Below are 27,130 nucleotides of genomic sequence, written 5' to 3' on the forward strand. Positions count from 1 at the left end.
GCTAAAGCGGCTATACTTCTTACGTCGTCTTCGTTATTTTAAGATTGACACAACCATATTGTCATTGTTCTATCAGTCTTTTATTCAAAGTATTTTAGTTTTCAGTGTACATTGCTGGTATGGGGGCCTGTCTGCTCAAAATCGATGTAAACTTTCCAAAATTGTTAACTCAGCAAGTAAAATTTCTGGACTTAAAAATGCAAGATATCGGCACTATTTGAAGTAGCAACTTCGAAAGAAAGCACGTACAATTATAAATGGCAGAACTCATGTCCTATCTCCGAAATTTCAACTTCTTCCTTCTGGCCGTCGACTGCGTACGCCGATATTCAGAACAAACAGGGCTCGAAATTCTTTCATCCCAGCAAGCATCAGTGTTTTAAATGAGTTATTTTAATGTTGTTAATCACTTTACAATACTTGATCACTAGTTTCAAACTGTTATATAAATACTTTTAGTGCTAATGCTCCTCTGCAAAATCTTCTTTTTCTTTTTAATGTCGCCTGTATACAGCTCTGATTCTTAAATGTGCTATTATGCATTCACATTTATCCTTACCTCATATACTGGACGTTGTTGCTAGCTGTTTTAGCACTGCTTGACATATGAATGGGTGTTTTGTGTCCTTATGTATGTGTACCTCTTGTTTTGTATGTGTTGTCTCTTGTATTCTGTGTGTTTCTGTTGTATTTTAAGTGTTTTCAATTTTAACCGTGCAAAACAAATTCTCCATACTGCTCTTGATCAAGCTCATGATACTGCTACAGGATCTGACAACATACATTATCAACTCCTAAAGCACTTACCGGAGTTCTGTCTAGAGAAGCTTTTGTATATATTTGGACTTCAGGGAAATTTTGCTGATATTTGGACGCTATAGTAGTGATAAATACCCAAACCTGGACGTGATCACGGATCTGTCCAATTACAGACCACTTTAACTAACTAGCTCTAGCTGTGTTTGCAAAACCATGGAATGAGTGATAAATAATCCACTTGTTTGGTACCTGGAAAAAACAATAACCTTATAACTAATATAGAGGGTGGTTTCCGTAAAAAAGTGCTGTGAATCACCTAGTGCGTTTGTTCAAAACGCTCTTGTTAATAAACATCATGCTGTGTGTAATTGTTTTGAATTAAGCCATTTCTTGCTGTTGCAAGAGCTGGAAAATACGTTCTAAAAGACAGAAGCTAATGAATTACAATATAAACAGATATATAATGAAATAAAATATAAATAGAGCAATTATCAGTCCTTATTTACAGATGGGTCCAAGGACGGTGGCACAGTGGTTTGTGTCACGGTTATTGGATCCAGAACAATATCTTCTAGATTACCAGATAACAGCTCTAATTTCAGAGCTGAAGCAAACGCCATATTACCGGCTTTTAGATATATTCAAAGACACCCTAAACATAAACAATATATAATCTATTCAGACTCTCTTTCTTTCCTTCAGGCGGATAAAAACTAAAAAATAATCCACTTTTAATAGAAAATATTGAACTCACTAATAGAAATTATTGAATTGTATAATGATCTTGCTACTGGCTAATACGACATCGTCTTGTGATGGTTACCCAGCCACCTTGGCATTCTTGGGAATACAGTGGTCGATCTTGCTACCAAGGCAGCACTCAACAAATCTGTGACATCACTCCTTATTCCCTATTCTGACTACAAAGCTAGCATTAGAGCTTACACCCGCGATCTGATGCAAAAGAAGCGGGGCACCCAAACAGGTATAAATAAACTTAGTCTACATGAAATAAAACTCTACTTGGGTTGTCAGTCCAGATTTGAAGAGGTTATTTTGCGAGAATGTAGTATTGGTCATACAAGATAAAGTCTAAGGGACAAGTATTTTACTGTAAACAGATACGGATCTTTATGACACAGTTAGTGCTCATTTAATTATTGTTGAGCTTTGTTTTTGCTTTTGTTTTTGTTTTTGTTTTTGTTTTTGTTCTTTTTTGTTTTGTTTCGTTTCTTGTTTTATTTTTTTTATTTATTTTTTTTAAAGGAAATTGATTTCATTGTTCTGTAGATAGATGGATTTTTATTGACTGGTAGCATAGATTAGTAAAAAGAATTGTTAGTGGCTGTACCCTCAAAGGGGGGTTGAAGTATTGTAAAATTATTGTCCCCCTGAGAGTTTAGGTAAGTCCCAAAGCTTTCAAGTCAATGTAAACTTAACAGGCTTTATACACAAAGTATTTTTGGTATTTCGATTTTAGCTAGCATTCCGTATACTCGCCAGCGGCTAAAGGGATGGTGTAAATCCAACTAAGGTCCATACAGGTAGCAAAGGTGCTGTAAGTGCCCACGGTCCCTAATATGGTGATCTAGGTTTAGTTGTTGGAGATCGAGAATACGTTTTATACTGTATTGTCCATATCATAACGTTAGTTTTAACTTTTCACGCTAGCTTTAATGCTAACTTTGATATAATTGTTGTCCTTTGTTAACAGGTTTTCATAATACTGATACATTCCATTTCAGTGTAGAAGGTTCTCGTCACGATATGACTGAAATACTGGCGAAGTGACCTTAAATATGAACACACACACTCACACACTCACTCAATCACTCACTCAATCACCCAATCACTTAAACATCATGCATTTCCTTGGTGACTTGAAGGGATCGAGGAGGAAAAGAAGTGAATCCAAATCGCTTCAGGTCAAGTCAGATTGGACCAAGATACTATGCTCAATTCATGTAGATCCAGCTAGGGTCCATTGAAGAAGCAAATGTCCTGTAAGTCCCTATTGTCCATATTATGGTAATCTATCTTCAGTTGCTGATATAGATCTATAGATAGATCGATTGTATATTGTATTGTTTTGAAATGTTTTAGCATTTTACACTGAACTCAAATCGGCTTTTGATCTTCGAGTCGTTTAACTGTCCTTTATCTGACAGGTTTCCTAGCAAGTACACACATATTTATATGTGTACACAGTACAATCTCGTTTTGTCGGCTTAATTATTGCCGATGTGACGTTCAATATGAACTCACTCACATTCACTAATTCATCTAGACTGGATGGAAGGTAGCTGAGAGAACACCTGTCATGGAGATATCCTCGGTTCTTCATCTAAAGCTCCATGGTCCCTAGTGTGGTGATCTACCTTCAGTTGCTGGCGATCTATAGTCTGTTTTCGTATTGTATTGTCCAAATTTTATCAAATATAATTCAAACGTATTTACCATTTTAGTGACTATATGGCTGAAGTATTGCCCAAGTGAGTTTAAACTTTAACTCACTCACTCACTCATCCAAAGCGGTATTGTATCCAGATATATGATCTGTTCAATGCGAGTGTCTTGAATTAAAATGGTGATCTTTCATTAGTATAAAATAGCGTTCTATTTTTGACAGGTTGTTCTACAAAATAAATCAAGGTCACTGCCATATTCAATGCACGCAATGTATATTTATCACGCACACGCACACGCACACGCACACGCACACACACATGCACGTGCATATACACATAGATGTGCACTCACGCTCACAGATGTGCATAGATATACTTACTTACATACAGACATACACATTTATGCACGCACGGACAGACAGACACACAGGCGCGTGCATGCACATTAGCAAAAGACACCTGATATTACCTTATTTGTCACTGTGAAGCGTCCGGAAAATACACCAATCACCACCAAAAGTTTGTAATGTTCCAAATTATTAATATCATACCAGATGTCTCTGATCTGATTTACTGACCCCGAATACCACGAAATAGCCCAACAGACCTTGTCTTGAGTGTCGAAATTATTTATTAAAGACAGTTGTGGTTTGCATGGAAATATAATCAAATTAGCTGTATAACATTTCAAAGGGGGATTATAGTGTTTGCAACATGCACGGACGGGGTACACTCTCAAGACGTCACACATATGTTCAGTTTGAAATCAGATAGAAAACACTGGTGACTGGGAGAGATGCTTTATATATGACACGTTTTTCTATGGATAACAACTTGTTATTCTTTATACGACGTTTCAGAGCTATTTCTTGCTTCCTTCACAAGATGTAGCTCTGAAACATCGTATAAATACTAATAGGAAGATGTTATCAATCAAAAACATGTCCTACATTCATGTTTGTCCAACATCTAAATTCCTTGCAGGAACTACAGGAGAGATGTCAGAATAAAAGACCATAAGTGTTCGAAGCAAACGTAATCGTACACCTTATCAAGGGAGGTAACTCATCCAGTCTAGCTTGCCTATCCTTCATCGTGGAAACTCGAAAATCTGTTAGGGCAGACCAAAGCGCGGTCACCAAATAACGCAGAACTTAATTAAGATACAACAAGTACCACGGTGAGGTGGGAAAATGAAGACATTCCTCTTTTGGATAGTAGTAAATAAGAACCAAAAACAATCATCGGCATCTATAAGAAACCTCTGCTAAAAACAGACTCGATTGTACAATTATGATCAAAGAATATAATAACTTTTCACCACCATTAAAGGTGCACGATGATACTTGTAAAGGGCCGGGGTCAGATAAGAGAGTGACTGCGATACTGTTTGTTTGATGTTAAACGCCGCTCTCAGTAATATTCCAGCCATGTGACGGTCATCTGTGGGTCATCGAGTCTTGATCAGACAATCCAGTGATCAACGGCATGAGCATCGATCAACGCAGCTGAGATACGATAACATGTGTCAAACTTTTCAGCAAATCTGACCACCCAATCCCGTTAATCAAATTCTACAAGCAAGAAGATCTGAAGATCCGTACCAGGTTGAGATAAACATACTGTATTGGAACCTAACTAAGACGTATGTAACGAAATTAAAGTAGCTCTAAATTTGATTTTAAATGAAAGATTTAGAGCTGTTATAATATCGTTAAATGCCTCTGATTTTCCAACACAGTACCTTTATCCCCATTCTACCATAGCCTCGCTATTAAGATTTACAAAAATCACACGGTGTTGTAAAATCAGAGGTATATAATTTGATTATATACCTCCGAATGACTTTGATTAGCCAATTACAAGCCAATTCTATTTACTGAAGTCATAATAGAATCAACGTTTAGAGACATGCCAGTAGCTCAAGGGGCATTAATCTAAACTACTTGATGTGAAAATACCACAGGTTTACACTCCGGCACTAGCTGTATAACAGTAGGCCTATTTATATGTTTACAACTCTGGTGTTATACAAATGTGTCTACGTACTTCTATACTTACATTCATACAAAAGCATGTGAGCCCACTGATTCCCCGTTAACTTCAGTCATAGCTAAAAGGGTCAGACGTTTGTAATGCATGTTATAATTATTGCTGATTCACATCAGCAATCGCGGTAACCCAGTCATTACTCCATCAGATGTGTGTAAACCAGTCATGCCACAGTACACCGAGAGGAACAATTATTAAAGGGAGCTAACTCTAACATGCCACAAAAAAGTATTGTGCAACCGGTTCTCAGCGAAACGTGGGTTTACCTTGGCTTAACCGAGTAAGGCGTTCCCTGTCAACACCACTCTGGCTGATAATTCTTGCATGAATAATATATACGTCTTGTATCGATCCAAGCTGCACGACGTTCCCCACTAGCCTACAGCTCCTTGTCAACACAACCCAGCGAAGGAACACCGGGTAAGAAATTATTTGATTTAGTAGCCTTTCGTATTTATAAGAAACTTTTGACTCCTGTTTAATGTTTCAGTTGGCTTCCTCGAACTTCCGGAACACGGAAAGTTTGTTATCTTGTGTGTTCTATATTAGAATATAACACATCGAGAGTATGCGCAATCCATTCGGGGTTGATACATTCGAATTGCTGAAGGCGACACTGATTGCCCGAATGCTATGGAAGTGTTTACATAGTTTCTTATATCATAACAATGTTGTACGACCGCCCGTCAGGTGTCCCATCCATAAATTGACCATAGTGGTTATAAACGACACGTCCGGCCATATTACGTTCCATAAACAGCTGTTCATAAAATGTGTTTCACTGATCAGATTGCAATGTGCACTGACTACACAGATAAGGTTGGCAGTCATTCAGGTATTATGGTCAACGCTTGATTTAATGTCAGGCTCATATATTTATTGTTATGCAGCCGTTCATTTACTCACTTTATTTATTTTATTTTATTTTATTTCTTTATTTATTCATTCATTCGTTTGTTTATTCATTCATTCATTCATTCATTTATTTATTTGTTTGTTTATATATTTATTTATCATACAGATAGTGAGACGACTTTAGTATAAATGGACGACGTAAGACGATGGGAGAGAACGTCCATGTACTAGTGTCTTACATATACATACAGTATCTGTGAACCCCATCCCTTAAGCTTGTTACGTCCTTCAACAGCAGCAAGAGGATCGGCCCGAGCTTTGGTAGAACACACCCACAGAATCCCATTCAAATCCTAGAATCCACCCGTGTTATACATGGTCGACGTTGTGACCAAACCGGTTGAATGTACGACCCATTATACTCGAGACGTGACCTACCCGACTGGAAATGCCGGCAGAATCAGAGCATGACTTCACTGGCAAACCCTTACACGCCCAACTCTGCCCTGTTATTCCGTTTGTCACAATCCCGCAGTGATCCATACACCGTCTTTAGCTTAATGTGTCAGTTTGTTCTTGGTTTGTGAGTCTCGTTTAAAGCAGGCTGCAGCATGTTCACGTGTAAACAGGGGATGTGGTAATCTCCCCGTTATACCAAAACCTGTTCTGTAATAGGTCTTGCACACACTGTGGAATTTTAGCAGTTTGTCCTTTCATATGGAACCTTTGCTATAAATGATGAGTTAGTCTCTCTTTCTGTTGCCTTGAACATCTATTATGGTCACTGGCTGACAGTGGTGCATTAACACGTGATCACTCCACATTCGGGCCTGAATCGGGCTACCCTTACCCCTACCACTGCTACTTTTACGGCTGCAGCCCAGTGGTTAAAGATTTCGCTTGCTGCAATGTCAATTTGGAATCATAATTGTCTCGTATGCATTGTCTCGTATGCATTGGGTGAATGAAGGGGCAAACCTCAGCTTAAGCAAAAGGTTGTCCGTAAGACATTTCATGTATTCATGCTCGTTCAACTTCTAAATGCCTTTTAAACACCTCTATACTTATGCATCTCGTGACTTTCATGTGTTTTCAGGTATTAATATATTTATACATAAAAGATGTTGTCTCCAGCTTGTGTATGGCAATCAGTGTATCAGTTTTGTACAGTAATATATTCTCCTGTACTGACATGTGCTCTCTCGTACTGATGCATTCACCAATTAGTGTTCATTCATAGTGTGTAGAATGGAGTATGCTAACATTTTGTTAGTCGGTACAAAGCATTTCCATTCACCCTTATAAAATAACAAACAAACAAAAAACAGAAAAAAACGAACATGCAATTGTAATTAGCGTTAACTAAATCAATAGGCACAATGAGTGATCCGAATGTAATGGTAAACAAAAAGGTAGTGGAGATGTTTTGTACATACATGTATCTACACACATTAACATGTTCACATCCATCCATCCATACATACAAACATACGTACGTACGTACGTACGTACGTACGTACATACATACATACATACATACATACATACATACCACATTTCCACATTACACATACATACATACATACATACATACATACATACATACATACATACATACATACATACATACCACATTACACACACATACATGCATATATACATGCATGCAGACACACACAGACACATACATTCCTCATTTTCCTGCTCAGATATTTTACTCATTGCCAGAACCATAAATACAGAAGAAACCTGGCAGTGTGAATAAACTGCAGTCATATCTCCAAAATAGAGCGTGACATATGCAGCAGAGAGGCCATGTATTCATGACACTTTCTCTACCCGTCTTGCATGACCAGTCGACCGATATAACCGGTTTGACGGATGTGATGCTCCGCCTCCCAACTGCTGGATGTAGATAGGGTGGAAAGCAGCTGAGCTATCCTACTGGGCTGTGAGCGGATCCTCTGTACACGCTATAACCAGGATAGTTTACCTAAAGGCCTAGGTAAGATTCTCTCTGTCATTGTAGTTTTAATTGGTCTACTGATTACAGAGAGGCATATAGAAGATGGTTTTCGAGTGTAAGACAAATATATTGTGGCTGCCAACTTCTTTATATCGTATGTAGAAAGTTTCTGGGTTTTCCTTGCCCCTTCGTAAGGGGAATCGACGTTTTGTGAGATGATCGAGCATGTGTGATTTTCTACTCCTACTCTCCTTGTTTTACGTATCATGTATGCTCTTAATCCAGTCTTCATTCTGACACTACGGCAAAGCTTTGGTGCGGTTGTTATCACTGTACATGTATAATTTGATCAGGTAGTATGGTGTACATATTCCACACAGACAAGTGGACATATAATCAGGCTGTCTTCCCTGATTTCAAACATACATACATGTTGTAATGTCCAAAACTACTGTGACCATACCGTCTGAATGAATTCTAGATCTTGACCCCAGAACTGTATACACAGACAGACAGACAGACAGACAGACAGACAGACAGACAGACAGACGTATAACTAGCTAACTAAATGTTAGATAAATATGTGATATATGCCTCATTACAGATTTTGGTCCTCGTTTGTGATAAGGTACGTGTGTGTGCGTGCGTTTGCGTATGTGTCCATATGCATGTACCTTTACGTAGATACATAGGTACATACTCTTAGCTTAAATATAATGTCGTGCTTTTACACAGATACCAATACTGATCCCACAGTTGCGACATACATATATAATAGCAGATCCAACAGCTGCAACGTGCATATATAATGGCTGATACAAGGTTTGAGACGTGCATGTATAATGGCTGATACAAGGTTTGAGACGTGCATGTATAATGGCTGATCAAACAGTTGCCACATAAATGTGTAATGGCTGATCCAACAGGTGTGACGTACGTGTGTAATGACTGATCCAAGAGTTCTAACATGCAGGTATAATGGCTGATCCAGCTGATGGGACATACATGTTAATAGCTCACCTAACAGCTGCGACATACATGTATAATAGCTGAATACACAGCTTCAAAGTGCATGTATAATGTATGATCCAACAGCTGCCTGCGGTATATGTGTATAATGGCTGTGATATATATGTATAATGGCAGATCCAGCTGGTAGGATATATATAATTCACTGATCTATCCGGTGGGACATACAGGAATTAAGTCCGATCAAACGGCTGGAATATACATGTGATATGACTGATCAAACAACTGAGACATACATGTGTTATGGTTGATCAAACATCTGGCTGCCCAAACAGCTCTGACATACCTGCATTGTGACGGATCAACCCTGCCTAAGCCTCACAAGCACTAGATTCTGATTTAATCTTGGGAGAAATCATGATTAGGACAACGAGAAGTTCCTCGCATGGCATGTCAATTAATCCCGGAACACAATAGTGATAATCACTCATATGAGTAGAGCAGACTGAGCACGTACTGTACTGACGCATTCAATTCAATCACAGTATCGGTGAACTGGAATGATTGTAGTAAAACCCTCACGAGGATAAATCTATACCCACGAGGCATGATTATTGAGCACAATAAACAATAGAGTGTTTTCGTTAGGATTTATGCTGTACTTCCTTATACTATCAGGTATGTTGACACGGATATGTCCAAATTATTCCACACTGTATGTGTACAAGTGTGTATGCATTCATGTATCTATAAATTCATTACATAAATATGCGCGTGTGTGTGTGTGTGTGCGTGCGTGCGTGCGTGCGTGTGTGTGTGTACATCAATGTGTCAGTTTACTTAGGTATACATAAATGTTTCCGCGTATAGATTAACCTGCCAATATTTGTAAACATGTGTGTGTTTACACATGTCTACGTTATCTAAGTATACATTCAGGTGTCTCAATGTATTCATTAATGTGTCTCTGCATACATCAATTCGAATATCTAAGTGTACATTAAGGCGTCTCAGTGTATACATTAATGTGTAGATGTATACATTAATTCGAATATCTAAGTATACATTAAGGCGTCTCAATATATACATTAATGTGTCGATGTATATATTTATTCGACTGTCTATTTATACATTAAAGCGTCTCAATGTGTACTCAATGTGAGTGAGTGTAGATTTACGGCGCACTCAGCAATACTCCCGCTATATGGCGGCGAGCTCTAAATAATCGAGTCTGGTCCAGAGTATCCAGTGATCAACAGCATGAGGTGTCTGTGGACGCAATGATTCGTCTATCTATGTACATGAATACATCAAGGTGTTTCTATGTATGCATAAATGTGTTTATTAATTTCTCTATGTATATTCAGTGGGAGTTGCCAAAACCGGCAGCTGTCCATTCCGACAAGTTGTCAACAGCGGCATAAAATCTCAGCCCCTTCCGTGTCTTGTACATTTAGCATCATCTCTACAATCTGGCACGCTGTCTAAACTGGATCATTTCTTCAGTCCGGATGTGTGCCACCTTAAAGCAAGTTCGAGCGTATTTAAGTGTCCCTGTGAAACATGACTTTGTCTATACACGCACTACAGCGTGTGTACGTGTATGTTGACCAACGCCACGAAATAACTTCTTTTCACATTCCTATTTACGTGTAAGAGACAAATAGTGGTGACAATTACTTGAATGGATGACTAAAATCATTGAAGACAGAAGATGTTGCGAACCGCGTGAGTATTATGAGTACCGGACACTCGTAATTCGACAAATTGGAAAAAAATGTCCGAGGATAGAAGTTAAAATACGTCATATAGTATCGCTACTTTGGCCGTTGTACTCAACGACCGCCTATTATATACAACATTCCAAAAGCATGAGCAGAGATAAGTGATGTGTTGAGACACATTTCGTCAGGTAACCGTGTCGAACAAACATCACGCAGCATCATCTAAGTTATCATTATAAAAGATAACCTTATACTTAAGATACATTATCAACGGTTCCGAAACCAACGAGGAATAAAGTACTGGAACAATTAAATTCCGGACGTAATTGTGTCATGATGTTTTTCCACAACTGGCTGTATCATTACAGGGATCAGGTCAGAAATAGCTTGTGTTGTCACTTTCTACCTTATCATTATGTTCGTTCTCCATTTATCACACATCCACGTTATTACAGCGTTAACGCGACCTAGTTCAACAAGCAGTACGTCGTTAACCAAGACCATTCCCAGACACATATTTGTCTAAAAGGAGGCTCGTCTTTCAGTCAGACAGACACACAGACAAACAGATATTTTCACGGCATTATAAGCTAATCTTTCGAGGTAAGTAATCACACCAAACACTATTCATGTGCATATGGAGGATGTCAGTTAAAATTTTGCAGCAGACTGATTTTACCAGGAATACAATTCTTCGATCATCTACCAGTAAATACATGTGTTGATCTGTCACATATCGTTGATTATCTTTTCACGTAACCTTATTGGGTAAATTGTATACATTTCATTTGCCATATCATCGTATACGAGATGGGCACGCAGACAAAATTCCATCCGCCCTTTCATGAGTTAATTTGTATTCTTTATGAGAAATATAAACAGTGAATAATATGTGTTGAACTACAGCAACCAAACATCTGTAATAATAGATGAGTTTATTTGCATTCTTCATTGGAAATATCAACCAGGAAGTGTGTGTTGATCCTTTCGCCATGCAATCCGTACAATGTGTCTTGATTCACCCGGGTGTGCCAATATTAACCTAAATATGTTGATACATTTTCGTTTTTAAAATATCCTCTGCGATATAAATAAAAAAAACGCTAATGTCCCTCGGGTGTATAAGGAAATAGTCGCAAGGCTTGACTGGGTATCCTGAAGACCGTCGTCCAAGTGCTGCACGTCAAATATCGATAACAATATCCTTAAGCCGAATACGTGATCGATTTTCGATCATTGATTCTGGCGTAGCTCCCACAAACAATGGTTGGGAGGTTGATGTGGTGCAATCAGATCAGTTCAGTTCATGTCCAGATTCAAATGTAGTTATGTCACTGACGGGTCACATCCGTGACGTGTTTCTTCAGATGAGTGTAATCCCACAATGATCCATGAGGGATTAGTTGATTTGTTGTGGAAGTCAATACACAGAAGCTAATGTTACACATATCATTGTATAAAGTCTGCAGGCCCACTTGACTGATTTTGAGGCACTTATTTAGTCGCATTCTTGTCTAGTAATTGACAAGCAGATGCGTCAAAGCGTGAAATATTTGTATATTTCAGAGCAGCCTAATCGTTTCTGTATATTTGATATTCACATGAAATATCTACTAAAGCAGATCACGCCATTCCGAACATAACGTATGGTTCTGTTTATAAATCACTGTCATATAAAGATGATATTTCATAAACGGGTGGTGGGGTAGTCTAGGGGTTAAAGCGTTTGCTCGTCACGTCGTGAAGTCGGGTTCGATTCCCCACACAAGTGCATTTCTTGTGTCCAGGCCGTGAAATTGATTGACTATTGCCAGACACTAAACTCACTCGTGAAGTGATAAGAAAACTTACACCAGTCCCCTGAAGTTCCGGGGTAGACGAGGTCTTCAGCAACCCACGCATGCAATAAAAGGCGACTATGCTTGTCGTGAAAGGCGACGAACGGGATCGGGTGGTCAGACTCGCTAACTTGGTTGACACGTGTCATCGGTTCCCAATTGCGCAGATCGATGCCCATGCTGTTAATTACTGTATTGTCTGGTCCAGACTCGATTATTTACAGACCACCGCCATATAGCTGGAATATTGCTGAGTGCGGCTCAAAACTATATTCACTCACTCACACTTACATCAGGATATATCTGTTGGATATTTCTCATATTAATCGTTAATCAGACCAAACAAGATGCATCCTCTCCATATTGTAGAGTATGGCTTTGATATTTCGGCTAACCTCGTTAGAAACTTTATTCCAAGCTCTGCCAACATTACGTCACGTCTATGAGCATGTTTGTAAGGTTTTACAGGTATATATTCAAAACTGAAGTTATTTTAAGCATATTCCAGTGAAAGCACAACTATTCTGAAGTTTGTTTTAGCCCATGTCAAACCAAGCTGAATACAATGTTATATCATAATGTTTCTAATCATTTTCAGAATTCAGTAACTATTGAAATATTATCTTGATGATATTTACTACATAGTAAATAAAGTATGAAGTAGATAGTTTGCATGTAACAGCATTATTGTATGATACTGTGGTGTTAAGTCAGATCAAACGAGAGACATGGATACTGGAATTTGCATCAGGAACTACTATTAGGTCCACGTCAAGTAGCAAGTATTGAGTCAACAAGCTGAATGTTTACACACCGTAAAGAAACCACTAACACATTGCGCAATATCTGCTATTCTTCCTTTCATCCCAAGGGAGTGACGTGACTGAATTCGAGAGTCAGTGTCAATGTGAGTTCACGTACATTTTCCTGTGGTCGATGTTTATTTATTTAACAGACAGGCCCATATATACCTAGGATACACCCTATTCAGTACTCAGCTCTTCAATGATTGAAAGGAGACGATTGGTGATGCCATATTCATTAATTATTTTCTGTTATTCGTATTTTTATCCCCGATACAGGTGTATTATACCTTCACCTTTCCCGTTGAGTAGAATCTAGGAATGACCCATGATCATGTCCAAGTGAAAGCGACGACGTGGATACCAAAATAACTTGTGGGTTTATCCGGATACATGCACCATCTTTATAGAACAGAAACGTGAGACGAAGAAGGGCGTTTTCTTTTATTCCCGCGCCACCATTTGAGTAGTGTTTATAAAGGCAAAACAATAATATTATTTACTTGAGCCAACTCATACTTTACGCCATAGCTAAAGTGTAGTCCCGACCTTGATTGGATACATAAAAAGAGAAAAGTACTTACAGCACAATGGGTTCGAGGATACAAGATACCCAGGATGTGTGGAGTTATGATTAGTCCAGTGTAAACGGATGACAAAGACCGTCCTGGAGACCAGATGTTCTGCAAAATACATGGCAGCCTTCATGTGAATTTGAACTGAATTAGACAACTGTGAAGCCTGTTCTTTACAGACGTTGTGTCTCCTCAGTTACTACGCTTAAGAATAAATTTATCTTTACCCACCGGCGAATGGTTACCCGGTAGGATGAGATAGTAAAATGATAGTTAACTTTGTTGTGCTTAGAAGGAACTATAGTTTGTACTCTCCAAGAAAATCAAATCCACATTCATATATTTAAAGAGGCACTGGAGATGCCTCGATAGTGATCTTTAGTCAACAGAATGCCAGCCGTGCCAATGGTTGTGGATGGTTTCAAAGCAATAAAAGTCGTCGTTGTCAACTTTAAGCCGGAACATCCCAACTGAATGATACATTCAATACTCTATATAGATACAAACGTTGTTTACTTGAATTTGATATGTGTTCGCGGACACCATTATTGTACGTAAGCGGGGGAGGCACGGGCGTGTTCCGTCACACAATATGTACTCATTATATATGGGTGTGTAACATCAGTAACGCAAGGGCGTTGTCGGTTATAACATGAGTCCTCTGTGTACAGGTGTTTTGGTCAGAATACTCCTCCACAATATCAGACCATCAAGTATTCATAAAGGCTTGTTTTGCACTTTATTACCCTTAGGGCCATTTGTAATATATCTGTTATCAAATCATACCGATAAAAATTAATGAGCAAGTTATACCATTCACAAGAATGAGGGAAACTTCACCAAGTGCTTGTAATGTATTGTAATTGTACTTCAATGTTCAGCTCACTTCATGTTGTCGATAAACAGATTTCCCATCGTCATTAGTATGGTGATTTACCTTCTGTTGTTGGCGATCAATAGCCTGCCCTTATATCATATTTTAATATTGTCTTCTATGGTTAACTTACTTTAGATTTATTTTCGACACTTACATTGCTATCTGTGATATTCTACTTGTGTTACTGCCTATCGTTGGCAACATTTTTTCATTTTTTGTTTTATGAACTACTTTTAAATTATTTTTTGTCTATAGCTTCGTTTGGTCGCGATGTGCCTGATATATTGCCAAAGTGACTATAAATACTAACTCACTCACTCTCACACTCAGATATCCCATCAATATGACGGATTCATTTTACTTTATGATCATGTATTATATCATAACAATAAATTATCATTTTAATAACTACTACTTTCCATTTCATACCACTTTCATTTCACTCTTAGTGTGTTTTTGTGTATTATTCATACAGTATATCAGTTCGGGTTTATACAGTGTAGTGGTAACATTGAACTCATGTTACTGTACCTAAAGACGATGACCTGCGTTAGCCGAACGTGCTGGTGACCTATTTACATATGGATCACACCAGTTCAATATTTACAAAAGGTAAAGACTGAACAGATCTGTGCCTTGCGGGCATATGGTGTCCTATGAAACAGACCGTCGTTTTATATTTAGATAAAGGTGTTTTGTGCTGTGTTTGAATATACCAAGCATGTATAGCAAACAGTCGCCATGGAATCAATATGGACTACTGTTCGTGTGTACATTTATGCATTGTAGATGTTGATATCATACAGAAAATGTGGTATACATTGTATATTACCTTGGGGGCGAGAGTCGGTGATCTATATAATACATATTATACATTTTAACGTTCAGGGCTTTGTTTGAAACATTATTTATGCTCACACATAGATACATGTTTGGATACATCGGTTATTTCATATGAGTCGTTAACAGACTTGCAACGTCTGTGAAGTTGACCAAGACCCCCTTTCACAAAGCACTTTGGAAAATTGAAAGAATGCATGTCAACTTCGCGTCAAATATTGCTCCAGTTCACAATTTATGATGAAACACTTTCTGCGAATATACAACGAGCGTCGTAGTATTTGTACATCGAAGTTCATTGATTATGTTATACAATAGAAAAGTTTCAAAACGTTTTGTTGTACATACATCGGATACATTTCCAGATTTAAAACATCCATGACGTAAAAATGATTTCTCATGCCGTCAAGAATGTCCACTAGCCACATGTGTTCCTGTGTGTTTTCAGGGAACAAAAGATGTGGCTTGTGTTATTGACGAGTCCCGAATGGGGGTTGGATATGCCACCCGTTATCGTGACAGTCACTACTAGTCAACACTACTTAGTGATTCATAAACGTGATTATGCCATAGAAGAAACAGTACATTTGACTCTTTCAACAGCAAAGGGTTTAGTCAAATCATACGTCAGTTCACTGATTTATCATCTGTTAGCACTGCAATTTCCCAATCATAATTTCCATAAAAAACAACTTTAACTCAAGTGTAAATCAAACACAGACTTTTCGTTTATTGTAATCGCATTATACAAAAGAAACTTTATACGCAAATACACATACAGAAAAACTGGTAAACAAATCAGTGAATATCGAATTTTGAGGACATGTTTGGGCTTGGTTTGGCCTTCTAATGCCTTGAAACTCCTGTATACTCTGCAGGGAGAACTATCATATACATATGATCATAATTGTATGATTTCCTGTTAAAGAATTTCGTTCAGGTACACATAATGCCAAGCTATCCATCCCAGGAAGTCTTGTGTGTGCATATGCTGAGTACATGTGACTTAATATTTATTTATCGTGTTTACACACTGCGACGAGGAATATAGAATATAGAATATCCTTTCGCTCTTCTTCATCAGTAAATTCATTGTTTCTGGAGAGTCTGAGACGATCATCTGTTGTCTTTGGTTCAAACAACTCGTCAGTATAATACACAGGTATTACCAATATATGTTCTTACCATTTATATAACCCTTTTAAAGTTTCACCCCTGTCTCAGTGTCAAGGGGACTCACTGGTAAGACGTACGTGTTTCAAATTCGTATTGTGAAAACATTGACATTTCTATCAGATGGTGTAACAGGTGGTTCGAATGTCCTATTGTGAAATCATTTACGTCTGTATCAGATGGTATAACAGGTGTTCCGAATGTCCTATTGTGAAATCATTTACGTCTGTATCAGATGGTGTAACAGGTGTTCCGAATGTCCTATTGTGAAATCATTTACGTCTGTATCAGATGGTGTAACAGGTGTTCCGAATGTCCTATTGTGAAATCATTTATGTCTTTATCAGATGGTGTAACAGGTGTTTCGATTGTCCTATCGTGAAATCATTTACGTCTGTGTCGGATAGGATAAGATGCGTCTCGAATGTCCAGATGTGAATTTCTTTACGTTTGTGTCAGATGGTATAACAGGTCTTTCGAAGGTCGAATTGCGAAATCAGTCACATATTTCAGATGCCATACCTTTTGTTCCAATTGCTGTATGGAGTATTTGCTGATATATTTGACACCTGTTAAGACACGAGTTGGTTTTAGTCAGAATTCCTTTGCAGTCGTTCAGCCTACGATTTCTTAGCAATCTTGCTAAGCCAACAATGGCTGTAGCAAATAATGATACGAAGGTATCATGTATATTATTAGGAAGATCAGTACAAGACGACTACAGCGTCCAACCAGGAAGATAATGGTGGTAGTTTGTCATCAACAATAGCTTATACAATAATGACTGAGTGAATATGGTTTTACGCCTTTTTGGTTATACTCCAGTGATATAAGGAACGGGCTATGTAAGTTTTGCTCATGTGTGAAATCAAACCCGGATTTTCATAGTGCCAAGTGAGCGCTTTAACTACTAAGCTACCCCTACTGCTACCTAATATAATGACTAATTGTACTGTCATATTAAGCATATGTTATACGCTATTGGTGCCATGACTGTAAAGAGTCACGCCATCTCTGGTTTGCAAGTAGTATTTTTGTCAAATTTTGGAAAGCTATTTGCAGGTTTTGTATGTTATCCAATTCAAAGATAATACTTACATGTGCGGATTTGTCGCCTTTGGACAAACCAACACATTTCAAACAACAGTTGCATACACTACACTTTTACCTTGCAAAACGACTATTCAAAGAACTTTAGCTGAATAAGCATTTCAGGTCATGGGCGTAGGCGATAATTTGACTGTACTTTTATATGTTCTTAAGTGGTACTTAGGTCCAACCAGCAATACTCATATTGCGTTGCTACAGCAACCAGCTGCTTGAGCGAGCACAAGAGTGACATTTATCGCATATTTCGTCAAGAAAAAGCTGTTTTTGAACAAACAATCACCAGCACGTTGTCTCTATTATATTCGATGTGACACTAATGGGTTCTTAAGGTATACAGGAACAGCATAAAGGGGGATATTCCGAGTGCAGCTTGCCACATCCGATCCAAATAGGCTTTAGATGAACTCATAAGACTGCACAAAACCTTTACAGCACATTCACGCCCAGTTCGGAGGTGGCCGTGCCCTATCAGCTGTACGTCCTGCTTTACAGAGACTGCCTTCTGACTCACGTCGCTATCAGGCCTTCATCCCACAAATGTACCTTTGTATAGTAACGCTGAACATTATGTTTTGGTTTGTTTGTTAATGAGGATGTCTATAAAATTTAAAATTTAAATGACAATCAGCTTAACACTGAATGGTTGACCTGGCGACAACATTGCATTTAAGAAACATTCATGTGCCGAACTAGGTCACTCTTTCCAAGTCTATTACTACTGCACTTCAATATCTACGACCTTTACGCGTTTATGTGTTGGATATTACACGTACAGTATAAGAAATGCTTTTATAAAGTGGGACAGTGAGTTTGGTTTTACGTCGCTTTTAGTAAATATTCCAGGAAATATCGCAGTGGGAGACAACTGAAATGGCGTTCACGCATTGTACCCATGTGGGGAATTGAACCCGGCTCGTCGGCTTTTAAAGCTTTTAAACACTTTATATTATTCTTTTCAGGATACAGTGATGTGTTATGTATATTTTTGTCATGATTACAGCTCACCAAAATGGCGCTAGGCTGTTGTGGGAAGACCTTCACTTGTTTGTTCATCTTCTTCAATGTCATATTTTCGGTAAGTTCAAAAATATTTTCTTTAAACGAAATTCAAAATTTGGTGTATTGGAAACTGATGGCTACTTGGTTGATAACTGTTTTAGGTTTTAAACCAAAACGTTGTACTCAATGTATTGAACAATCTGTATCTTCATGGAATTCGTCTCCTTTGACCTAGCATTCACGTAAATGGCATTCCAATTTACTTGAGGATGTTTGTTTGATAAAATAAGCGTAATTTTCACGAAAACACGTGTCCCAAACTATGCATGACGCCTTGGAGTTTTTGGCTCAGCTCAGTGTCGAAAACGTATCAAGTTCTGAGTCCATGCGGGTAGCAAAGGTACTGCAAGTCCCTATGGTCCTTAGTATGGTGATTTACCTTCAGTTGTTGGCGATCTATAGCCCGTGTTTTATGTTGCATTGTCTACTTTAATTACTAGAATGTTTTACGGTTCCATGCTAGCTTCATACCCATATCTGTGATAACCTAGTAGTTTACTGTCTATCGTGACAGGTTTCATTCTTCAAAATGTTTTCATTTTTCTCATATGAATTGTTTTCGTCACGATAATGCTGAGATATTGCCGATGTGACGTTAAATATTAACTCACTCACTCACTATCAAGTTCTGAAGTGTCAACAACAATATTTTTTGTTGAAATACTTGATTGATATTATCAGCAGGATTATGTCTGTAACTCCACAACGGGTGTTTCTTATCTTCTGGTGCGATATCCTCGACATAATACTTGTTAGGTCAGGTGTCATATTCCAGAAATGTTGTACTCAACAGCTCTGTTTTCTCTCTTACTTGCCAACATTTCATTTTACAGATTGTCGGTTTAGCGACTGTTGGGTTCGGAATCTTCCTGAAGGTTCACCCATCAACTGCCAAACTGCTAGACCTTGTTGAACTTGGTGAGAATACATCCGTGTACGTCGCCAACAGTGCCTGGATCATCATTGGCTTTGGTGCTCTTGTGTTGCTGGTCGGTTTCTGTGGATGTGTCGGAGCTGCTGCCAGGAACAAGTGCATGCTGGGATTGGTACGAAGAAAAGAGCTTTGTCTGCAAATATTGCACATTAACATATTCAGTAAAGAGAGAATAATGTTACATGTGTCATAATAGCACATGGTGTTTGACTACCGTAAAGAATATCTGAAACGAGTTACAAGTTATAACGCAATAACTTATGCATTATCATACAAGTGTACAATACATAAAAGTATACAAATAGCGTTGTTGCCAAGCAAAAGCTTGGTCCGTATATATTCATATTCAAGTTCATAGTTCACCCTGTGGTATTAACTTGGAATTAACTAATGAGACATCAGCAGATCTGGTGACTGTTTTGATGCGTCAAATCAGAGCCCATATAATATATCTATTATATGGTCTCTGGTCAAATATCAAGTTAATTCAGTTCTATATTCCTTAATGTACGTTAACGTCAACGTGTACCTACATATATAGATATGTTTCAAGTCGATCAGATGCTGCTATTTAAGAAGAACACTTTGCGTGACAACGGTGTTAAGATCTACACCCAACATCACGTCTGTAATAACACGTAATAATTCGTTTGTAATAATGAAGCTGTCTTATCAAAGAAAGTGTTCCTCTTCATCATACAGCTTCTAAATGCCTTACAGAAATTGAAGTTCAAATTCGTGTTCAACGCACTGACATTGTGCGATCAATATTTGTTGCAAGATTCTTAATTAGAGTACACTCGCTGGCAATCATAAAAATATTAAACTTCGACTTAGAAGAATATTAGAAATAATGTGTGGGTATATAATACTCACGTACCTGCTGTAAGAGAGATATGTTAAAAGTGGTACCTCAAACAAGTAACCTATCACTCATGTGGCAAGATGATCATGCTGGACGTGGTGAGATGATAATTTCCATGTCCCTCATCTGATGATAATGGTATATGTGTTATGTTTCAGTACATCATCTTTGCTGTCATCATCGTCATCGGAGAAATAGGAGCTTTTGTTGTGACTATCTTGTTCGTTGTACGGGTATGTGTTGCAAACATCCTCCATTAGAGACAGCGTGTCAATTTAATTCAAATGCAAAGCTGCTTTAGGTTACTTAACATGATGGATATATTTTAACATATGCCTGTATGTCTGTATGTATGTCTGTATGTCTGTATGTATGTCTGTATGTCTGTCCGTCTGTCTGTATGTATGTGTGTGTGTATGTATGTATGTATGTATGTATGTATGCATGTATGTATGTATGTATGTATGTATGTATGTCTGTATGCCTGTCTGTCTGTATGTATGTATGTGTGTGTATGTATGTATGTATGTATGCCTGTCTGTCTGTATGTATGTATGTGTGTGTATGTATGTATGTATGTATGTATGTATGTATGTATGTATGTATGTATGTATGTCTGTGTGTGTGTGTGTATGTATGTATGTATGTATGTATGTATGTATGTATGTCTGTATGCCTGTCTGTCTGTATGTATGTATGTGTGTGTATGTATGTATGTATGTATGCCTGTCTGTCTGTATGTATGTATGTGTGTGTATGTATGTATGTATGTATGTATGTATGTATGTATGCATGCATGTATGTATGTATGTATGTGTGTATGTATGTATGTGAACGTGTTAACGTGTGTAGTTAGAATGACGGATGGATGCATTGCATGTATGTATGTATGTATGTATGTATGTATGTATGTATGTATGTATGTATGTATGTATGTATGTATGTATGTATGTATGTATGTATGTATGTATGTATGTATGTATGTATGTGAACGTGTCAACGTGTGTAGTTAGAATGACGGATGGATGCATTGCATGTATGTACGTACGTACGTACGTACGTACGTACGTACGTACGTACGTACGTACGTACGTATGTATGTATGTATGTGTCCCATGCATCTGTGTCCGCTTGTGTCAGTTTAGACTATAAACTGCAAAAATGTTAACCCAAGATTTATAGGTAACGTCGTTCATCTCAGGTCGATGACGTAAACGCATTCCAAAGCTTCATAGCGAAAACCTTGGCCAAAGAGTACCGACCTGGAAGAACCAAGTACACACAACCCTGGGACTACGTTCAGGCAACGGTGAGATCATCCTGAGTTGTCAGGGGCATTTTCAGCTACAGCACGATATATGACTTTGGATCACAGATCAATCTTTGTTAATGGTATTTGGATGTGTAGAGGTCACGTTGAACAGTGTCTGTCAGATAATGACATATTCTGTTTGTCACATTTCTTACACAAACAAAGATTGAGGTTCCAGTAGTAGGTTCAAGTAATCATAATGTGAATGAGTAACATAAGCTTTTAATTTGTTTCCTTCTTCCTGGTTGAATTCATGTCTCGTGAATAACATCAGTCAAATTTTGGACCAATTATTCCATCGTAACGCGCTCGCGTACCTCTTCCTCATTTACCGCCGTATGATGTTTGAAAGTTGTATTTACAGTCCGTACTTTTGTCCTTTACAGTTTGAATGCTGTGCCGTTTCCAACTACAGTGACTATGCCCCTGTCTACGTGAATAACTCTATCGTAAGTCGTTGAGAGCAAGCTGAATTACTGCTTTTGGTTTTTGTTTTTCGGTTTTCTTACACAGCGCGTGTGCCATGCTGTTTGAGCAATGAGACACCAACGCGTGGATGCACCAAAATCAAACATGGAGTTTGGATTTGGAACATGTGAAGGCTTGAATATTAAAGCATTGCAAAAATATTAAAATATTTCCCCCATTTTTTAAATATAAATATACCCCTTGGTATTGGGGATATATCAAATAGTAAGGTAATACAAAACAAATCTTATGGATAACCTCTTTGCTTGTACCTCACGAATTTTTTGGACAGGTTGGTGACCCTTCTTATTGTATGAGTAAATAGGAATCATGTTTACATGTTGTACATAAATCATAATCATTCCATTTGAATTCAGTGCAGGAGTTACTGCTCTGGTAAATTGTGGAAGACAATCATAGGACAGGCTAACAGAATTTATGCTGCCTCCTTTGGTCACAACCATAATGCCTTACATTATCAAAATGTCGCCATGTCTATGTAACGGCAATATGTTTTATAACTCTATTTTCTCAAATATATAATGATATAACAAATTATGAAAATATATACACTGAGTGACTTTAGTTTTATGCAGCATACAGCAGTATTCCTGCTATATGAAGGCGGTCTGTAAATATTCGAATCTGGAAAAGACGCATGGATCCACGTTGTTGGGGTGCGATCACCGATCATCTACCTGGTCCTGTTAGTAGCCTTCACGGTTAAATCAGCTACGGGCACATACGACAGACGTAATATGTTTCGTTCCCATGTTTTTTTTCAGGAGAAGGTACCAGTTACCTGCTGTAAGCTGGGAGGAGATAAAGACCCGGATGACCCAATGCCAGTGAACAGAGGTGCCTGCATGGCAGACTCAAGGAAAATGGGCCTGGAGAAAAGTGATCATCTTCATGTGAGGGTAAGACATCTTTAGAGATTCTTTTCGGTAGAAACTTGATTGATGCTACGTACATCCCTGCAAAAAGCACGGTCACCGATCCATTGACTCCCGTGGGCAACGTTGATTTGTGTCATGGTCTCTGTGAACGAAACAACACATCCACCATTTACTACAGATAGAACAAAATGAGCGAATGTGCATATGCACGCCTCGTCATACAAGGTGTGAAGGTCGTTCTTGATGTCCCATATTGTTGGAATAATGCTAAATGCGGAATGCAACTAAACTCACCTACTCACTCACATAGTACAAGTTCAGATGTACAGTAGGGATCTCTTACCCTCGATATTGCTAAAGGCGGCGCAAAACCCATCTCACTCACTCACTCAAGCGTTTACTAATTTCTCAGAACGCAAGAACAATGAATGGTGTCTTAAAAGCTAGAGACCTAAGTTGGGTGAATCGTTGTGGAATTCGAAGATAATATCTTTCTGGGACATTTTACTGATATTGCTCTGCACAGCGATGTGTTTAGAGTGTCGATACTAACATCTCTATGATCATTACAGGGCTGCTTCCAGTTGTTGAGGCAAACGGTGGATGATTACGGCATTGTGCTTCTCATTGTTGAGGCAGTCGTCATTGCCATCACGGTAAGTACACACACACACACACACACACACACACACACACACACACACACACACACACACACACACACACACACATACACATATATATATAGTGCCTGTAGTGCATGTATTATCTACACAACAATCTTTATTAATTTATCATGCGGAAGTTCACCCATGGAGGTCCGGGCTAGAACAGTGGCCTTTTGTAGCCCAGGTTTGTCGTAAGAGGCGACCAACGGGATCAGGCTCGCTGACTTAGTTGACACATATTATCGGTTTCCACTTGCGCAGATCGACGCTCATGTTGTAGATCACTGGATTGTCAGGTCCAGACTCGAATATTTATAGACCGCCGCCATGTAGTTGGAACATTGCTGAGTTCGGCATAAAACTAAACTCACTCACTCATTCAGAAGTAAGTACACATTGCAAGAGGGTTCCGGTGATTCCTGGCACAGTATGTCAGGTTAGGTTTACCGGTTAAGACATTATGCTCCCCTTTAGACGCAGACCAAACACAAAATGGTATTCCTCCAAGTGCTGCCATGTCGAGCCCTATAAGAACATTACTGAGAGTGGCATCTTTCTAGATTACCGAGAATGTCACAAGGTGCGTGTTTCTGACAGGAAACAAAAGTAATCTTCCAATCACATCAGAAGGATTTGGCGATAGCAATTACGGTAGTGAGAAGAACTGGGAGTCTTATACCATGGTACTTGAGATGGAGACATGCCATTTCCCAAGCGAGGTCCGTAACTTTCTTAGTCATTACCTTTCGTATCTAGGGTGACGGGGAATTTAGCGATTTCAAGTTTCCATGACTCCTCTACACGTTTTGGTCGTACAGTGGTTGGAGTCAAAACAATAAGCACGGTGAAGGCAATAACAGAAGGACGAAACCACATTTTCACGCGGCCTGTACCATAGATGGGCATTCACTGTCTGGGATTTGTCTCATTTATCTACATTACGCATTTACATTTTGATACAAAACCACCCATGTGAATAGTGCTGTGCATGAAAGAAATAGAGATTTCAAAATGAGTGGATTTCAAAATGAGTGGAATATGGAAGAACTTAGTATTCAAACCAGATATTTGTAAACGTTTTGATTTATAAAGCGGGTGAATAAATCAAAACGTCTTAAAATATTTCGTTTGGAATATTTTCATATTTAACACCCACTCGTTTTATGATCCATTTATTCTACACAAAAGTGTGCGATCCATGAGGAAAACTCAAGCAGGCGATGCAATATGTAAACAACACAAAAGGGAGATACTCTGATACGACTACTTTATCGATGAAAATAAACAACTAAATATACTGAGTTGAAACAAATACCTATCCCCAGGACACCAGCATTGAATTTCAGTTATCCACAAACATAATATTTCGTTTGGTTGGTATTGTTGGTAAAGAACTGCTTGTATGGAGTTACAATGTTAATTTTAAACATCGAGGTGACACTAGGAAGTTCGGCATTGTGGCGTCACTATCGTTGAATAGCCTAGGTTGACTACACAAAATTTGTAACTTTCAAATGGTTACACAATACATGTTTTAAACCGATATCCAGAAGATGTGTGTAATAAACATTCTGTTCATAACTATTCTTTTCAGATAATTGGGATCATTATTGCTGCGTGTATCTGCAGAAGAGAAGAAGAAAAGGTCTGATCTCTTCAAATCACTTTCGTAGACACAATATATTTGTGTCGACAACATCTCACACAATGTAACATACTGCGTCTCGCCAAGAGGTAGCTGAGGGACGGGCCACGAACTTCATTGAACTTGGTCCTGTCTTCAATTATCTCGATGGATGTTCAATACGTTTCCAACCATGAACAAGAAATGAAGGTTTTCAGTTGAAGTACGAGGTACTTAAACGACACAGAACGATGTAGAAATACTATGAAACTCTCCACTATATTTCAGAAGAACAGCTATAGTTGAATAAATTTCACCTGTTTATGTTTGAGAATGCACACGCCGCGCTAACTGCAGGTATGTCCATGATGCGAAACTATTGAATGACAGTGAGAATTGATATGGGACATCACAAGAATTTTATTGATTATATTTTTTGTATCTAGTAAACCTATTCTCTTCGAAAATACAATTCATATATTAGCGTCAGCCAATTCTATTTGTAGATCCAATTGTATTTATTTACACAAAAACAGACATTTCTTGAACTACAGACTCTTATGTACAATTCGTTTATGTAGGCGATATTTTCGTAATTTCACAAAGCCACTCATTTCAAAACTGTAACTTATTTTTAACGGTACCTTAAGCTTATCGTATAATCAACATTTGCAACATCACATTATTATCACATTTCCAACGGAACAATATGTTCACACGTGTACTTGTATATGTACTTGTATGAATTGTTTTGTGTTTTATTGCTTGTTTTATTTACATTATGCTACATTAATTATTTTTAGAAACATTTGAAGATAAATTCTATTTTTTCCTTGACCGAATCACATGAATGTTACAATATTTAAACAAAATATATGTTATGTGTTTTATGCACATTTTATTTTTACGTTATCGTTTCTATTCTGCAAATACTCATAAATTAGATCTTGTGGACTTTATTGCATGAAGATGGTTTGCTCATTACGGTTTTGAAACCTTTGTGAATTGTATCTTATTTATTTTGAAAATGATTTTAAGATTAATAGTTTTGTAATGATTAATATTGTCAAAAACACCAATCTTCGGTTTCTGGTACCTTGTATTCATATGCAAAGACAAACATAATTCGATCAAATTCAATGAAGTCGCAGAAATATTTCCCAAGCAGAACTTGGTTGTATCGTTTCCTTACTATGCAAATGCTTTCGTGACACAAAACGCTGAACACGGCTTCGGGGAATATTCTAGAGCTCTATTTCCTATATATAACATTTACGTCTATAAAACACACGTGTATATAGTGTTTTTATATTTACAAATAAAATATGTTTCTTACACGGTGTGCTTGTGAC

At 38.1% G+C, this 27,130-nt stretch overlaps 1 protein-coding gene across 2 annotated transcripts; it reads left to right on the forward strand.

The window, feature by feature from the left end:
- Nucleotides 1-5,441: 5,441 nt before the first annotated feature.
- LOC137260926 (CD82 antigen-like) lies at nt 5,442-27,113 on the forward strand. 2 transcript variants are annotated; one of them, XM_067798482.1, is made up of 9 exons: nt 5,442-5,639; nt 18,950-19,024; nt 19,842-20,054; nt 20,966-21,040; nt 22,009-22,116; nt 22,506-22,568; nt 23,373-23,507; nt 24,059-24,142; nt 25,749-27,113. In XM_067798482.1, the coding sequence occupies exons 2-9, from the start codon at nt 18,959-18,961 to the stop codon at nt 25,803-25,805; spliced, it is 801 nt and encodes a 266-aa protein (XP_067654583.1). In that variant the 5' UTR covers nt 5,442-5,639; nt 18,950-18,958; the 3' UTR covers nt 25,806-27,113. The 2 variants fall into 2 exon arrangements, with proteins under 2 accessions (XP_067654583.1, XP_067654584.1); XM_067798483.1 differs by lacking the exon at nt 5,442-5,639 and adding an exon at nt 7,968-8,079.
- The last annotated feature ends 17 nt before the right edge of the window (nt 27,114-27,130 follow it).

Source organism: Haliotis asinina, chromosome 14, assembly GCF_037392515.1.
Source record: "Haliotis asinina isolate JCU_RB_2024 chromosome 14, JCU_Hal_asi_v2, whole genome shotgun sequence".
Taxonomy (NCBI): domain Eukaryota; kingdom Metazoa; phylum Mollusca; class Gastropoda; order Lepetellida; family Haliotidae; genus Haliotis; species Haliotis asinina.

Coding starts and splice junctions, on each gene's coding strand:
- LOC137260926 (XM_067798482.1), top strand. CDS start 18,959: ATGGCGCTAGGCTGTTGTGGGAAGACCTTCACTTGTTTGTTCATCTTC. Junction 23,508..24,058: donor GTGATCATCTTCATGTGAGG/GTAAGACATCTT, acceptor TGATCATTACAG/GGCTGCTTCCAGTTGTTGAG. Junction 24,143..25,748: donor CAGTCGTCATTGCCATCACG/GTAAGTACACAC, acceptor TATTCTTTTCAG/ATAATTGGGATCATTATTGC.